The sequence below is a fragment of the Strix uralensis genome, chromosome 32 (assembly GCF_047716275.1).
Source record: "Strix uralensis isolate ZFMK-TIS-50842 chromosome 32, bStrUra1, whole genome shotgun sequence".
Classification (NCBI taxonomy): Eukaryota; Metazoa; Chordata; class Aves; order Strigiformes; family Strigidae; genus Strix; species Strix uralensis.
The window spans coordinates 1,788,262-1,804,360 of NC_134003.1; the positions used below are offsets into that span (position 1 = coordinate 1,788,262).

The window sequence follows — 16,099 nt, forward strand, 5'->3', positions numbered from 1 at the left end:
TGCCCTCCTCTCCACACAACGAGGGCACACAAGCCCTCCCGAAGAGCCTGTGCAGGGCCTGAATTTGCGTGTCCTGGCCTCGGGGATCCCTCCTCCTCTCGCTGTGGCTCAGCCCGCCCTGGCCATACAAGGCAGCTGCCACATGCCTGCTGCCCTCACAGCTCTCCTGGCCAGGGAGGCCCAAAGCTGGACCCTGCCACAGGAGGCAGAGACACACAGGCACCCACCTTCCCTTTTCCTGAGCAGAGTGAGGCAGGAGCGATGGATGCCAGCACTCGCTGAGGGCAGAGCTTTTATGCTGGGCCAGTGCGAGTGGGGAGGAGCTGGGTGACTTGGGGGCATGTGGCCTGTGGCAGACGAGCCCCTGGATCCTCCCTGCGTGGCACGGGGCTGTTGTGCTGACGCCGCTTTCTAAGCAGCCCCAACCCGCTCTATCAGCCCCTGCAATTACCCTGCTCGGATGCTTGCCAGCTGCTACCTCATGAGCCAAATGAGCCCCAGGGTCCTGGTACTGGCCAAGAAAGCAGCTCGCAAAGGCATCCCGCATACCAGCAACCGCATGACGTACGCTGTGTGGCTGTAATCTACAGAGGCGCGAGGTTACGAAATGGCACAACAAAGGCACTCCTCTGTGGCACTGCCTTCTCAGCACGATACATCACTCGCAAGCCCAACAGAGCTGGCCTCCATCTGCCTGCAGGGGTTGGTCATCGACCTCTTCCACTCTGGGGCAGAAAGACCCTCGTGTTCTTTCCTCCTGAGCTGTGTGGTGCAAGGATCAAAGATCCCCTCCTGATCCCACATGGCACAAGCTCGTGCCAGCCCTGCCCCAGCTCCGCAGGTCCCTCACAGGTGTCCCACAAGCCCCATTGCTGGGGTCCAGTGCTGGGCATGGGCTGCCCTCGGGGTGCTGGGAAGCTGGGAGTCCCATCTGAAGGCTCAGCTGCAGCTGCCCGCAGTGGGAATGGCCCCGCTGGGCTCGGGGGCTACTCTCCTCCCAGCACAGCCCGGCTGCAGGTACAGGGCAGAGATGTCTTCCCAGGGCAGAGCACAGGGCAGGCAGGAGCTACAGAAGCACGGCCCTCTCCTGCCATGCGCAGCCCCCAGCAGGGAGATGCTGCTGCCACAGCAGAAAGAGCAGGAAAGGCTCTGAGGCATTGTGTGTTGCTGTGATGAGGGGATGCTGACTCAGGGAGGGGCAGGACCTGGACAGCCCCATTGTCATTGGCAGGAGGGAGTGCCACCTCTGTACATTGGCCCACGGGGTGCTGAGCAATAGTTGGGATGGTATAAAAGCTCTGCCTCTGCCAGGCCCACCCATCCACTGCTCTGGCCGCCTTCTCCTTGGGGAACAGGGTAAGTCTGGGAGCACTTCTCCTCCTGGCCCCCTGAGCCAGCCCCTCCAACTCTGACACTCTTCCACTATTATTCTACTGCTATCTCTTCCCTCTTGCAGAGCACCGTCCGGTAACACAAAAAGATGTCTTGCTATGACCTGTGCCCACCAAAAACCGGCATCGCCGTCCCCCAGCCCATCGCTGAGAGCTGCAACGAGCTGTGCGCCCGGCAGTGCCCCGACTCGTCGGCCTTCATCCAGCCGCCCCCCATCGTCGTCACCTTCCCCGGCCCCATCCTCAGCTCCTTCCCCCAGCAAGCTGTGGTGGGCTCCTCCGGAGCACCCGCCTTTGGGGGCTCCCTGGGACTGGGGGGCCTCTATGGTGCTGGTGCCACACAGGGCTCAGGAGGCCTCTGCACCTTTGGCAGACCCTACGCTTCTCCCGCCTGCAGCCCTTGCGCCCTGCCCCGCTACAGCAGGAAGCTCTGGGACACCTGTGGGCCCTGCTAGATGCAGCCCAGCCCCAGGCACTGGCCCCAGCCCAAACACCAACACCACCCCCATGCAAGTCAGAGCTGGCGGGCACAAGGCACTGACTAGTGCTGAGCAGCCCCAGCCAACGCCTGGGCAGATGGCAGTGCCACACACCCTCAGCCCTTTCTTGCCCCCTTCTTCTGCCCTCTGCTCCCCTCTCCTCCCTTCTCCTCCCAGCTGTTGGATGGGGCAGGACATGGACTTGAAGGGCTCTGCAATGCTGCAGGTCCGAGTCCTCAGGATCCTCAATGCCTCACCAAGGGGCCATCAGGACCAGGAAGCCATACTGTGGAGAAGATCTCTCTGCTTCCCGCAATGCATGGCAACCATCCTCTGGCCTTGCCCACCATCTGCCTGACAGTCTCTCCTGGTGCTCTGCGCACAATAAAGTTTTCCTGCATCCAAGTCCTCTCTCCGTCCCTTCTTTTCTCAAGTTAGGAAGACACTGGGGAAGCTGCCTGGGAGCTGTGGGAGGATAAATGCTTCTACTGAAATGCCCAGGGGAGGTGAGGGTGCATGCTGCTGGGAGAGGGAGGATGCAGGCAGCATGCAGGTGAAAGAGAGCCTTGTCGTGGGGCTTGCAGGAGCTGGGGAATGGTCAGGGGGCAGAGAGCAGGGCAGGCGCTGGCAGTGCTCCTTCTGAGCCCGGGAATGGCACCAGCTTCAGCTGCTCCATAGAAGCTTGGCAACATCTCCGGCCATCTGCACAAAGGATGCTCAACCAGAGACAGTACTTAAACCTGTGCCTGGGAAATGGTCGTCAATATACCATAGCATAGGACATCATGCTCAGCAATAGAAAGCTGGGAGAAGAAGAAGGAAGGGAGGATGTTTGGAATGGTGGCATTTGTCTTCCCAAGAAACCATTGCCAGTGTGGCCGCCCTGCTGTCCTGGAGATGGCTGAACACCTGCCGCTAATGCCAAGTAGAAAATGAATTCCTTATTTGCTTGACAGGCATGCAAGGCTTTTCCTTTACTTCTTAAGCTCTCTTTATCCCAACACACTAGTTTTCTCACTTTTAGCCCTCCGATTCACTCACCCATCCCAGCAGCGGAGGAGTGAGCGAGCTGCTCTGGGCTCTTTAGGTGCCAGCTGGGGTTAAACCACAACAATGATGAAGGGACAGGGAGCAGCTCTCTCCCGGGGAGAGTCTCAGAGAGCTGCAGCTATTCCTTTTGGCATCGACAGGGTGGGTTCTCATCAATGTGCACAGATGCCTGAAGGGAAGGCATCAAGAAGATGCGTCCAGGCTCTTGTCAGAGGTGTCCAGTGCCAGGACAAGAGGCAATGGGCACCAGCTGAAACACAGGAGGCTCTGCCTCAAAAGCGCAAAACTCTTTTGGCACTGTGAGGGTGACCGAGCACGGGCACAGGTTGTCTCAGGAGGTTGTGGAGTCATTGTCCTTGGAGACAAAGCCATCTGGACACAGTGCTGAACAGCCAGCTCTGGGTGACCCTGCTGAGGTGACAGCATGACAAGATGCCCTGCAGAGGCGCCTGCCCCAGGAATCAAAGTTTGCTTTCTGAGGTTTTCTCTGTGTGACAGGGAACTGAGGAGAAACGTGTGTGTTGGTCTGTGCTGGTGGGGAGAAGGTGAAGGAGAAAAGGAAGGGGACAGGTAAAGTGAAGCAGAAGAGGGAAGGGGAGAGAGAAGAGAAAGTGTTAAAGGAAAAGGGAGGGGAGGAGAGAGAAGATGATAAAAGGAAAGAGGAACATGAAGGAAGCAGGAGAAGAAGGAGTGAAGGGAAAGAAGAAGAAACAAGAGAAAGGAAAGGGAATGGGATAGTTAAAAGGAAAGGGAAGTCTCCCCCTTGCTTTCTCCCCCAGTGGCTCAAACAGTGCCATGGAGGCAGAAAGGGTCTGGAGCCACAACACGCATTGCCCCTGGGTGGCTCACAGCCCCTGGGGCAGACACACTCATGCCCAGGGAGACTCCAGGTCTGCAAATGCCCCAGGGCTACAAGTGCTGTAGGCAACAGATCTGCGTCTGATCAGGCAGAGCCCTTGCAGCTCAGCTGTAGGACTCTGTGTGTCCAGAGCTGCCAGGGCTGTGGGGTCTCCCCAAAGGCAGCTCAGCCCAGCTCTGTTGGGACAGAGAGACTGCCCTGGCCCAGATGGCTGGTGTCAGGTGCAGGGTGAGGGAGCCCTGCAGTGCACACAGCTCCTTGAAAGGAAAAACGAAGAGGCAGATTTGGATGCATGATTGTTTTATTGCAAGGGTAGGAATAAACCACTGGAGAAAAACACATAAGCAGAGGCAGGCGATTGTCCCTGTAGGCTCCAAGAGAATGTTCTATAAGTCTTCTGCCGGGCAGTGGCTGTTGGAGAGACAAGCAAGTGCCCTGTGGGAGGACGGTTGAGTCGAACCTCTAGGTATGGGCAGGAGCAAGGAGGAGGAGAAGTGGCATGGAGAGAGAAGAAGGGAGGGATTAAAGAGAAGAGGAGTGAGGCTGAGGTGGCCTAGGGTCTCTGGGTTTTCTGGGGCTCAGTCTAGCAGGGCCCACAGGTGTCCCAGAGCTTCCTGCTGTAGCGGGGCAGGGCGCAAGGGCTGCAGGCGGGAGAAGCGTAGGGTCTGCCAAAGGTGCAGAGGCCCCCTGAGCCCAGCGTGGCCCCGGCACCGTAGAGGCCCCCCAGCCCCAGGGAGCCCCCAAAGGCAGGTGCTCCGGAGGAGCCCACCACGGCTTGCTGGGGGAAGGAGCTGAGGATGGGGCCGGGGAAGGTGACGACGACGGGGGGCGGCTGGATGAAGGCCGACGAGTCGGGGCACTGCCGGGCGCACAGCTCGTTGCAGCTCTCAGCGATGGGCTGGGGGACGGCGACGCCGGTTTTCGGTGGGCACAGGTCGTAGCAAGACATCTTTGTGTGAGAGAGCTGAGCCTGAAACACACAACCCCAAGAACAGATGTCGTGAATGCGGAGGAGATACCCTAGCTGTGCAGTGCCCTCTTCCCAGGGCTGCCCTGAAGCTGGAAAGGCCATAGCAACCACCATGACCTCAGTGCCCACCGCCTGCCCTTAGCCCAAACAGCCCCCCTCAGTGCCCTCATCTCTACAGACCGAGGGCACACAAAGACTCCCCGAGAGCCTGGCTCTGCGAGTCACGGCCACGGGGATCCCTCCTCCTCTCGCTGTGACTCAGCCCGCCCTGGCCATACAAGGCAGCTGCCACACGCCTGCTGCCCTCACAGCTCTCCTGGCCAGGGAGGCCCAAAGCTGGTCCCTGCCACAGGAGGCAGAGACACACAGGCACCCACCTTCCCTTTTCCTGAGCAGAGCGAGGCAGGAGCGATGGATGCCAGTGCTCACTGAGGGCAGAGCTTTTATGCCATGTGGCGAGAGTGAGGGGAGGAGCTGCTGAGTTGGGAGCAAGTGGCCTGTGACGGACGAGCCCCTGGTTCCTCCTTGTGTGGCACGGGGCTGTTGTGCTGACGCCGCTTCCTCAGTAGCCCCAACCTGCTCTATCAGCCCCTGCAATTACCCTGCTCAGGCGCTTGCCAGCTGCCATCTCATGGGCCAAATTAGCCCCGGTGTCTTTTCATTATCTCGGTGTGTAAGAGGGCACGCAGCGTGACAAAGGCTGACTGCAAGCGCCCTGCGTGCCAGAGCTCTTGCCCAAGGGCTTGGTCTCGGGGTGGATGCATGCCATCTTTGCATAGCCACTGGGAAGGCCAGGGTCCTGGCACTGACCAAGAAGGTACCTCGCAAATGCCTCCCGCATACCGGTGACCGCATGACATACGCCGTGTGGCTGTAATCTACAAAGGCGCGAGGTTACGAAATGGCACAGCAAAGGCACTCCTCTGCGGCACTGCCTGCTCAGCACGATGCATCACTCGCCAGTCCAACAGAGCCAGCCTCCCTCTGCCTGCAGGCGTTGGTCATCGACCTCAGCCAGTCTGGGGCAGAAAGACCCCTCATGCTCTTCCCTCCTGAGCTGCATGGTGCAAAGATCACAGATCCCCTCCTGATCCCACACGGCACAAGCTCGTGCCAGCCCTGCCCGAGCCCCACCAGCCCATCACAGATGTCCTGGGAGCCCCATTGCTCGTGGCCAGGGCTGAGCAGGGGCTTCCCTCGGCGTGCTGGGGAGCTGGGAGTCCTGTCTGAAGGCTCAGCTGCAGCTGCCCCTGGTGGGAATAGCCCCGCTGAGCTCGGGGACGACTCTCCTCCCAGCAGAGCCCGGCTGCGGGTACAGAGCAGAGATGTCTTCCCAGGGCAGAGCACAGGGCAGGCAGGAGCTACAGAAGCACGGCCCTTTCCTGCCATGCGCAGCCCCCAGCAGGGAGATGCTGCTGCCACAGCAGAAAGAGCAGGAAAGGCTCTGAGGCATTGTGTGCTGCTGTGGCGAGGGGATGCTGACTCAGGGAGGGCCAGTAGCTGGACAGCACCGTTGTCACCATTGTCATCGGCAGGAGGGAGTGTCGCCTCTGCACATTGGCCCATGGGGTGCTGAGCAATAGCGGGGATGGTATAAAAGCTCTGCCTCTGCCAGGCTCTCCCATCCTCTGCTCTGGCCGTCTTCTCCTTGGGGAACAGGGTAAGTCTGGGAGAGCTTCTCCTCCTGGCCCCCTGAGCCAGTCCCTCCACCTCAGGCGCTCCCCTCTACTGCACTCTTGCTATCTCTGTTCTCTTGCAGAGCACCATCCAAACCCACACAAAGATGTCTTGCTACGACCTGTGCCCACCAAAAACCGGCATCGCCGTCCCCCAGCCCATCGCTGAGAGCTGCAACGAGCTGTGCGCCCGGCAGTGCCCCGACTCGTCGGCCTTCATCCAGCCGCCCCCCGTTGTCGTCACCTTCCCCGGCCCCATCCTCAGCTCCTTCCCCCAGCAAGCCGTGGTGGGCTCCTCCGGAGCACCCGCCTTTGGGGGCTCCCTGGGGCTGGGGGGCCTCTACGGTGCCGGGGCCACGCAGGGCTCAGGGGGCCTCTGCACCTTTGGCAGACCCTACGCTTCTCCCGCCTGCAGCCCTTGCGCCCTTCCCCGCTACAGCAGGAAGCTCTGGGACAACTGTGGGCCCTGCTAGACTGAGCCCCAGAAAACCCAGAGACCCTGGGCCATCTCAGCCTCACTTCTCCTCTCCTTGTCCCTCCCTTCTTCTCTCTCCATGCTGCCTCTCCTCCTCCTTGCTCCTGCCCGTCCCCAGAGGCACGAAGCCACCATCCACCCACAGGGCACTTGCTTGTCTCTCCAACAGCCACTGCCTGGCAGAAGCCTGAAGGAACAGCTCTCTTGAAGCCCACAGGGACAACCTGCTTGCCTGTGCCTTATGTGTCTTTCTCCACTGGTTGTTTGCTGCACTTACAATAAAAGAATCCTGCATCTAACACCTCTCTCTTTGTTTTTCGTTTCACCGAGCCACGTGGTTTGCAGGGCTCCCTCGCCCTGCATGTGACCCCGCCCATCTGGGCCAGGGCAGTCTCTCTGTCCCAGCAGATCCAGGCTGAGCTGCCTTTGGGGAGACCCCACAGCCGTGGCAGCTCTGTCCACATAAGGTCCCACAGCTGAGCTCAAAGGGCCCTGCCTGAACAGACAGATCTGCTGCCTGCAGGACCTGAAGCCCTTGGGCATTTGCAGACCTCAAGCTTCCCTGGGCATGAGTGTGACTGCCCCAGGGGCTGTGAGCCACCCAGGGGCAATGCGTGTTGTGACTCCACCCCCTTCGTGCCTCCACAGCTCTGTCTGAGCCCCTGGGGGAGAAAGCAATGGGGACGCTTCCCTTTCCTCTTCCCTATCCCGTTCCCTTTCCTCTTCTCTTTCTTCTTCTTCTTTCCCTTTCTTTCTTCTTCTTCTTCTTTTCATTCTCCTTCACAGTCCACTTCCCTTTCCCCATCTTCTCATCTGTCCTTCTGCTGTACTCTCTTATCCTTCACCTTCGCTTTCCCCATCCTTTTCTCCTTCCCCTTCTCACCCCCAACACAGGCCAACTCTGCCACAGACAGAAAATGACAGAAATAACTGCCTGATTCCTGGGGCAGGAGCCTTTGCAGGGCATCTTGTCATGCTGCCACCTCAGCAGGGTCACCCAGAGCTGGCTGCCCAGCACTGTGTCCACACAACTTTGTCTCCAAGAACAGAAATGCCACAACCTCCTGAGACAACCTGTGCTCGCGCTCGGTCACCCTCACAGTGCCAAAAGAGTTTTGCGCTTTTGAGGCAGAGCCTCCTGTGTTTCAGCTGGTGCCCATTGCCTCTTGTCCTGGCACTGGACACCTCTGACAAGAGCCTGGACGCATCTTCTTGATGCCTTCCCTTCAGGCATCTGTGCACATTGATAAGAAACCCCCGGTCCTCCTCGGAGACAGGAGGAACAGTTGCAGAACTCTGAGACTCTCCCCGGGAGAGAGCTGCTCCCTGTCCCTTCATCATTGTTGTGGTTTAACCCCAGCTGGTACCTAAAGAGCCCAGAGCAGCTCGCTCACTCCTCCGCTGCTGGGATGGGTGAGTGAATCGGAGGGCTAAAAGTGAGAAATCTGGTGTGTTGGGATAAAGAGAGCTTAAGAAGTAAAGGAAAAGCCTTGCATGCCTGTCAAGCAAATAAGGAATTCATTTTCTACTTGGCATTAGCGGCAGGTGTTCAGCCATCTCCAGGACAGCAGGGCGGCCACACTGGCAATGGTTACATGGGAGACAAATGCCATCACTCCCAAGATCCTCCTTCCTTCTTCTTCCCCCAGCTTTCTATTGCTGAGCATGATGTCCTATGTCATGGAATATTGACGGTCATTTCCCAGGTGTGAGGTTAAACAGTAGCTCTCATCCAGCCTCCTCTGTGCAGATGCCTGAAGATTCTCCTGTGCTTCTGCAGAGCACTGGAACCTTGTAGAGTTGGTGCTGCTCCTGGGCTCAGAAGATGAAGTGATGGAGCACTGAATGCACCTACCCTGCTCCCTGCCCTCTGCCCTTTCCCCAGCTCCTGCAAGTCCCACCACAAGGCTCTCTTTCCCCTGCCTGCTGCCTGCGTCCTCCCTCCCTCTCCTAGCACTTCCCACCCTCACCTCCCTTGGGCATCTAGAACCCAGCATTTACCCTCCCACAGCTGCTGGGCACCTACCGCCGGGGTTTCCCAAGCTTGGGACAATGAGGGAGTGAGACATGACTTGGATGCAGGAAAACTTTATTGTGCCCAGAGGGGCAAGACAGGCTGTCAGGCAGACCGTGGGCAAGATCAGAGAGGCTGGTTACCACGTATTGTGGGAGGCAGAGAAATCTTCTCCAGAGCATGGCTTTCCACTCCAGATGCCCCCTTGGTGCAGCATTCCAGATCCTGAGGACTTGGTCCTGCAGCCTCACAGAGCCCTTCAAGTCCACGTCCTGCCCCATCCAACAGCTGGGAGGAGAAAGGAGCGGAGGGGAGCAGAAGGCAGGCAACGGGGGCAGCAATGGGGCTGAGGGTGTGTGGCACAGCCAGCTACCCAGGCGTTGGCTGGGACTGGGGCTGCTCAGCACTGGTCAGTGCCTCGTGCCCGCCAGCACAGCCCTGCATGGGGGTGGTGTTGGTGTTTGAGCTGGGGCCAGTGCCTGGGGCTGGGCTGCGTCTAGCAGGGCCCACAGGTGTCCCAGAGCTTCCTGCTGTAGCGGGGCAGGGCGCAAGGGCTGCAGGCGGGAGAAGCGTAGGGTCTGCCAAAGGTGCAGAGGCCCCCTGAGCCCAGCGTGGCCCCGGCACCGTAGAGGCCCCCCAGCCCCAGGGAGCCCCCAAAGGCGGGTGCTCCGGAGGAGCCCACCACGGCTTGCTGGGGGAAGGAGCTGAGGATGGGGCCGGGGAAGGTGACGACGACGGGGGGCGGCTGGATGAAGGCCGACGAGTCGGGGCACTGCCGGGCGCACAGCTCGTTGCAGCTCTCAGCGATGGGCTGGGGGACGGCGACGCCGGTTTTCGGTGGGCACAGGTCGTAGCAAGACATCTTTGTGTGAGAGAGCTGAGCCTGAAACACACAACCCCAAGAACAGATGTCGTGAATGCGGAGGAGATACCCTAGCTGTGCAGTGCCCTCTTCCCAGGGCTGCCCTGAAGCTGGAAAGGCCATAGCAACCACCATGACCTCAGTGCCCACCGCCTGCCCTTAGCCCAAACAGCCCCCCTCAGTGCCCTCATCTCTACAGACCGAGGGCACACAAAGACTCCCCGAGAGCCTGGCTCTGCGAGTCACGGCCACGGGGATCCCTCCTCCTCTCGCTGTGGCTCAGCCCGCCCTGGCCATACAAGGCAGCTGCCACACGCCTGCTGCCCTCACAGCTCTCCTGGCCAGGGAGGCCCAAAGCTGGTCCCTGCCACAGGAGGCAGAGACACACAGGCACCCACCTTCCCTTTTCCTGAGCAGAGCGAGGCAGGCGCGATGGATGCCAGTGCTCACTGAGGGCAGAGCTTTTATGCCATGTGGCGAGAGTGAGGGGAGGAGCTGCTGAGTTGGGAGCAAGTGGCCTGTGACGGACGAGCCCCTGGTTCCTCCTTGTGTGGCACGGGGCTGTTGTGCTGACGCCGCTTCTTCAGTAGCCCCAACCTGCTCTATCAGCCCCTGCAATTACCCTGCTCGGGCGCTTGCCAGCTGCCATCTCATGGGCCAAATTAGCCCCGGTGTCTTTTCATTATCTCGGTGTGTAAGAGGGCACGCAGCGTGACAAAGGCTGACTGCAAGCGCCCTGCGTGCCAGAGCTCTTGCCCAAGGGCTTGGTCTCGGGGTGGATGCATGCCATCTTTGCATAGCCACTGGGAAGGCCAGGGTCCTGGCACTGACCAAGAAGGTACCTCGCAAATGCCTCCCGCATACCGGTGACCGCATGACATACGCCGTGTGGCTGTAATCTACAAAGGCGCGAGGTTACGAAATGGCACAGCAAAGGCACTCCTCTGCGGCACTGCCTGCTCAGCACGATGCATCACTCGCCAGTCCAACAGAGCCAGCCTCCCTCTGCCTGCAGGCGTTGGTCATCGACCTCAGCCAGTCTGGGGCAGAAAGACCCCTCATGCTCTTCCCTCCTGAGCTGCATGGTGCAAAGATCACAGATCCCCTCCTGATCCCACACGGCACAAGCTCGTGCCAGCCCTGCCCGAGCCCCACCAGCCCATCACAGATGTCCTGGGAGCCCCATTGCTCGTGGCCAGGGCTGAGCAGGGGCTTCCCTCGGCGTGCTGGGGAGCTGGGAGTCCCGTCTGAAGGCTCAGCTGCAGCTGCCCCTGGTGGGAATAGCCCCACTGGGCTCGGGGACGACTCTCCTCCCAGCAGAGCCCGGCTGCGGGTACAGAGCAGAGATGTCTTCCCAGGGCAGAGCACAGGGCAGGCAGGAGCTACAGAAGCACGGCCCTTTCCTGCCATGCGCAGCCCCCAGCAGGGAGATGCTGCTGCCACAGCAGAAAGAGCAGGAAAGGCTCTGAGGCATTGTGTGCTGCTGTGGCGAGGGGATGCTGACTCAGGGAGGGCCAGTAGCTGGACAGCACCGTTGTCACCATTGTCATCGGCAGGAGGGAGTGTCGCCTCTGCACATTGGCCCATGGGGTGCTGAGCAATGGCGGGGATGGTATAAAAGCTCTGCCTCTGCCAGGCTCTCCCATCCTCTGCTCTGGCCGCCTTCTCCTTGGGGAACAGGGTAAGTCTGGGAGAGCTTCTCCTCCTGGCCCCCTGAGCCAGTCCCTCCACCTCAGGCGCTCCCCTCTACTGCACTCTTGCTATCTCTGTTCTCTTGCAGAGCACCATCCAAACCCACACAAAGATGTCTTGCTACGACCTGTGCCCACCAAAAACCGGCATCGCTGTCCCCCAGCCCATCGCTGAGAGCTGCAACGAGCTGTGCGCCCGGCAGTGCCCCGACTCGTCGGCCTTCATCCAGCCGCCCCCCGTCGTCGTCACCTTCCCCGGCCCCATCCTCAGCTCCTTCCCCCAGCAAGCCGTGGTGGGCTCCTCCGGAGCACCCGCCTTTGGGGGCTCCTTGGGACTGGGCGGCCTCTACGGTGCCGGGGCCACGCAGGGCTCAGGGGGCCTCTGCACCTTTGGCAGACCCTACGCTTCTCCCGCCTGCAGCCCTTGCGCCCTTCCCCGCTACAGCAGGAAGCTCTGGGACAACTGTGGGCCCTGCTAGACTGAGCCCCAGAAAACCCAGAGACCCTGGGCCATCTCAGCCTCACTTCTCCTCTCCTTGTCCCTCCCTTCTTCTCTCTCCATGCTGCCTCTCCTCCTCCTTGCTCCTGCCCGTCCCCAGAGGCACGAAGCCACCATCCACCCACAGGGCACTTGCTTGTCTCTCCAACAGCCACTGCCTGGCAGAAGCCTGAAGGAACAGCTCTCTTGAAGCCCACAGGGACAACCTGCTTGCCTGTGCCTTATGTGTCTTTCTCCACTGGTTGTTTGCTGCACTTACAATAAAAGAATCCTGCATCTAACACCTCTCTCTTTGTTTTTCGTTTCACCGAGCCACGTGGTTTGCAGGGCTCCCTCGCCCTGCATGTGACCCCGCCCATCTGGGCCAGGGCAGTCTCTCTGTCCCAGCAGATCCAGGCTGAGCTGCCTTTGGGGAGACCCCACAGCCGTGGCAGCTCTGTCCACATAAGGTCCCACAGCTGAGCTCAAAGGGCCCTGCCTGAACAGACAGATCTGCTGCCTGCAGGACCTGAAGCCCTTGGGCATTTGCAGACCTCAAGCTTCCCTGGGCATGAGTGTGACTGCCCCAGGGGCTGTGAGCCACCCAGGGGCAATGCGTGTTGTGACTCCACCCCCTTCGTGCCTCCACAGCTCTGTCTGAGCCCCTGGGGGAGAAAGCAATGGGGACGCTTCCCTTTCCTCTTCCCTATCCCGTTCCCTTTCCTCTTCTCTTTCTTCTTCTTCTTTCCCTTTCTTTCTTCTTCTTCTTCTTTTCATTCTCCTTCACAGTCCACTTCCCTTTCCCCATCTTCTCATCTGTCCTTCTGCTGTACTCTCTTATCCTTCACCTTCGCTTTCCCCATCCTTTTCTCCTTCCCCTTCTCACCCCCAACACAGGCCAACTCTGCCACAGACAGAAAATGACAGACATAACTGCCTGATTCCTGGGGCAGGAGCCTTTGCAGGGCATCTTGTCATGCTGCCACCTCAGCAGGGTCACCCAGAGCTGGCTGCCCAGCACTGTGTCCACACAACTTTGTCTCCAAGAACAGAAATGCCACAACCTCCTGAGACAACCTGTGCTCGCGCTCGGTCACCCTCACAGTGCCAAAAGAGTTTTGCGCTTTTGAGGCAGAGCCTCCTGTGTTTCAGCTGGTGCCCATTGCCTCTTGTCCTGGCACTGGACACCTCTGACAAGAGCCTGGACGCATCTTCTTGATGCCTTCCCTTCAGGCATCTGTGCACATTGATAAGAAACCCCCGGTCCTCCTCGGAGACAGGAGGAACAGTTGCAGAACTCTGAGACTCTCCCCGGGAGAGAGCTGCTCCCTGTCCCTTCATCATTGTTGTGGTTTAACCCCAGCTGGCACCTAAAGAGCCCAGAGCAGCTCGCTCACTCCTCCGCTGCTGGGATGGGTGAGTGAATCGGAGGGCTAAAAGTGAGAAATCTGGTGTGTTGGGATAAAGAGAGCTTAAGAAGTAAAGGAAAAGCCTTGCATGCCTGTCAAGCAAATAAGGAATTCATTTTCTACTTGGCATTAGCGGCAGGTGTTCAGCCATCTCCAGGACAGCAGGGCGGCCACACTGGCAATGGTTACATGGGAGACAAATGCCATCACTCCCAAGATCCTCCTTCCTTCTTCTTCCCCCAGCTTTCTATTGCTGAGCATGATGTCCTATGTCATGGAATATTGACGGTCATTCCCCAGGTGTGAGGTTAAACAGTAGCTCTCATCCAGCCTCCTCTGTGCAGATGCCTGAAGATTCTCCTGTGCTTCTGCAGAGCACTGGAACCTTGTAGAGTTGGTGCTGCTCCTGGGCTCAGAAGATGAAGTGATGGAGCACTGAATGCACCTACCCTGCTCCCTGCCCTCTGCCCTTTCCCCAGCTCCTGCAAGTCCCACCACAAGGCTCTCTTTCCCCTGCCTGCTGCCTGCGTCCTCCCTCCCTCTCCTAGCACTTCCCACCCTCACCTCCCTTGGGCATCTAGAACCCAGCATTTACCCTCCCACAGCTGCTGGGCACCTACCGCCGGGGTTTCCCAAGCTTGGGACAATGAGGGAGTGAGACATGACTTGGATGCAGGAAAACTTTATTGTGCCCAGAGGGGCAAGACAGGCTGTCAGGCAGACCGTGGGCAAGATCAGAGAGGCTGGTTACCACGTATTGTGGGAGGCAGAGAAATCTTCTCCAGAGCATGGCTTTCCACTCCAGATGCCCCCTTGGTGCAGCATTCCAGATCCTGAGGACTTGGTCCTGCAGCCTCACAGAGCCCTTCAAGTCCACGTCCTGCCCCATCCAACAGCTGGGAGGAGAAAGGAGGGGAGGGGAGCAGAAGGCAGGCAACGGGGGCAGCAATGGGGCTGAGGGTGTGTGGCACAGCCAGCTACCCAGGCGTTGGCTGGGACTGGGGCTGCTCAGCACTGGTCAGTGCCTCGTGCCCGCCAGCACAGCCCTGCATGGGGGTGGTGTTGGTGTTTGAGCTGGGGCCAGTGCCTGGGGCTGGGCTGCGTCTAGCAGGGCCCACAGGTGTCCCAGAGCTTCCTGCTGTAGCGGGGCAGGGCGCAAGGGCTGCAGGCGGGAGAAGCGTAGGGTCTGCCAAAGGTGCAGAGGCCCCCTGAGCCCAGCGTGGCCCCGGCACCGTAGAGGCCCCCCAGCCCCAGGGAGCCCCCAAAGGCGGGTGCTCCGGAGGAGCCCACCACGGCTTGCTGGGGGAAGGAGCTGAGGATGGGGCCGGGGAAGGTGACGACGACGGGGGGCGGCTGGATGAAGGCCGACGAGTCGGGGCACTGCCGGGCGCACAGCTCGTTGCAGCTCTCAGCGATGGGCTGGGGGACGGCGACGCCGGTTTTCGGTGGGCACAGGTCGTAGCAAGACATCTTTGTGTGAGAGAGCTGAGCCTGAAACACACAACCCCAAGAACAGATGTCGTGAATGCGGAGGAGATACCCTAGCTGTGCAGTGCCCTCTTCCCAGGGCTGCCCTGAAGCTGGAAAGGCCATAGCAACCACCATGACCTCAGTGCCCACCGCCTGCCCTTAGCCCAAACAGCCCCCCTCAGTGCCCTCATCTCTACAGACCGAGGGCACACAAAGACTCCCCGAGAGCCTGGCTCTGCGAGTCACGGCCACGGGGATCCCTCCTCCTCTCGCTGTGGCTCAGCCCACCCTGGCCATCCAAGGCAGCTGCCACACGCCTGCTGCCCTCACAGCTCTCCTGGCCAGGGAGGCCCAAAGCTGGTCCCTGCCACAGGAGGCAGAGACACACAGGCACCCACCTTCCCTTTTCCTGAGCAGAGCGAGGCAGGCGCGATGGATGCCAGTGCTCACTGAGGGCAGAGCTTTTATGCCATGTGGCGAGAGTGAGGGGAGGAGCTGCTGAGTTGGGAGCAAGTGGCCTGTGACGGACGAGCCCCTGGTTCCTCCTTGTGTGGCACGGGGCTGTTGTGCTGACGCCGCTTCTTCAGTAGCCCCAACCTGCTCTATCAGCCCCTGCAATTACCCTGCTCAGGCGCTTGCCAGCTGCCATCTCATGGGCCAAATTAGCCCCGGTGTCTTTTCATTATCTCGGTGTGTAAGAGGGCACGCAGCGTGACAAAGGCTGACTGCAAGCGCCCTGCGTGCCAGAGCTCTTGCCCAAGGGCTTGGTCTCGGGGTGGATGCATGCCATCTTTGCATAGCCACTGGGAAGGCCAGGGTCCTGGCACTGACCAAGAAGGTACCTCGCAAATGCCTCCCGCATACCGGTGACCGCATGACATACGCCGTGTGGCTGTAATCTACAAAGGCGCGAGGTTACGAAATGGCACAGCAAAGGCACTCCTCTGCGGCACTGCCTGCTCAGCACGATGCATCACTCGCCAGTCCAACAGAGCCAGCCTCCCTCTGCCTGCAGGCGTTGGTCATCGACCTCAGCCAGTCTGGGGCAGAAAGACCCCTCATGCTCTTCCCTCCTGAGCTGCATGGTGCAAAGATCACAGATCCCCTCCTGATCCCACACGGCACAAGCTCGTGCCAGCCCTGCCCGAGCCCCACCAGCCCATCACAGATGTCCTGGGAGCCCCATTGCTCGTGGCCAGGGCTGAGCAGGGGCTTCCCTCGGCGTGCTGGGGAGCTGGGAGTCCCGTCTGAAGGCTCAGCTGCAGCTGCCCCTGG

The 16,099-nt window shown here is 59.9% G+C and overlaps 4 protein-coding genes across 4 annotated transcripts; 3 read left to right on the plus strand and 1 right to left on the minus strand.

Moving 5' to 3' along the window:
- The first annotated feature begins 1,480 nt into the window (after nucleotides 1-1,480).
- LOC141936356 (feather keratin 3-like) lies at nucleotides 1,481-1,846 on the plus strand. Its single transcript, XM_074853243.1, has one exon. It carries the CDS (start codon nucleotides 1,481-1,483, stop codon nucleotides 1,844-1,846), a length of 366 nt encoding a protein of 121 aa, XP_074709344.1.
- A 4,686-nt stretch (nucleotides 1,847-6,532) lies between these two features.
- On the plus strand, nucleotides 6,533-6,898 carry LOC141936358 (feather keratin 3-like). The gene has a single exon (XM_074853244.1). It carries the CDS (start codon nucleotides 6,533-6,535, stop codon nucleotides 6,896-6,898), a length of 366 nt encoding a protein of 121 aa, XP_074709345.1.
- A 2,512-nt stretch (nucleotides 6,899-9,410) lies between these two features.
- On the minus strand, nucleotides 9,411-15,686 carry LOC141936161 (uncharacterized). Its single transcript, XM_074852886.1, has 5 exons — nucleotides 15,551-15,686; nucleotides 15,223-15,369; nucleotides 14,789-14,845; nucleotides 10,641-10,675; nucleotides 9,411-9,797 (listed from the first exon to the last, which is right to left on the minus strand). Exons 1-5 carry the CDS (start codon nucleotides 15,684-15,686, stop codon nucleotides 9,411-9,413), a joined length of 762 nt encoding a protein of 253 aa, XP_074708987.1.
- LOC141936416 (feather keratin 3-like) lies at nucleotides 11,581-11,946 on the plus strand. Its single transcript, XM_074853337.1, has one exon. It carries the CDS (start codon nucleotides 11,581-11,583, stop codon nucleotides 11,944-11,946), a length of 366 nt encoding a protein of 121 aa, XP_074709438.1.
- Nucleotides 15,687-16,099: the final 413 nt, after the last annotated feature.

Excerpts from the sequence above, each read along its gene's own strand:
- LOC141936161 (XM_074852886.1), bottom strand. The coding sequence starts at position 15,686 with ATGCGGGAGGCATTTGCGAGGTACCTTCTTGGTCAGTGCCAGGACCCT. Across the intron at positions 15,370-15,550 it reads TGGCACGCAGGGCGCTTGCA|GAGGAACCAGGGGCTCGTCC; the intron begins GTCAGCCTTTGT and ends GTGCCACACAAG. Across the intron at positions 14,846-15,222 it reads TCTGCTCAGGAAAAGGGAAG|GCTCAGCTCTCTCACACAAA; the intron begins GTGGGTGCCTGT and ends TGTGTGTTTCAG.
- LOC141936416 (XM_074853337.1), top strand. The coding sequence starts at position 11,581 with ATGTCTTGCTACGACCTGTGCCCACCAAAAACCGGCATCGCTGTCCCC.
- LOC141936356 (XM_074853243.1), top strand. The coding sequence starts at position 1,481 with ATGTCTTGCTATGACCTGTGCCCACCAAAAACCGGCATCGCCGTCCCC.
- LOC141936358 (XM_074853244.1), top strand. The coding sequence starts at position 6,533 with ATGTCTTGCTACGACCTGTGCCCACCAAAAACCGGCATCGCCGTCCCC.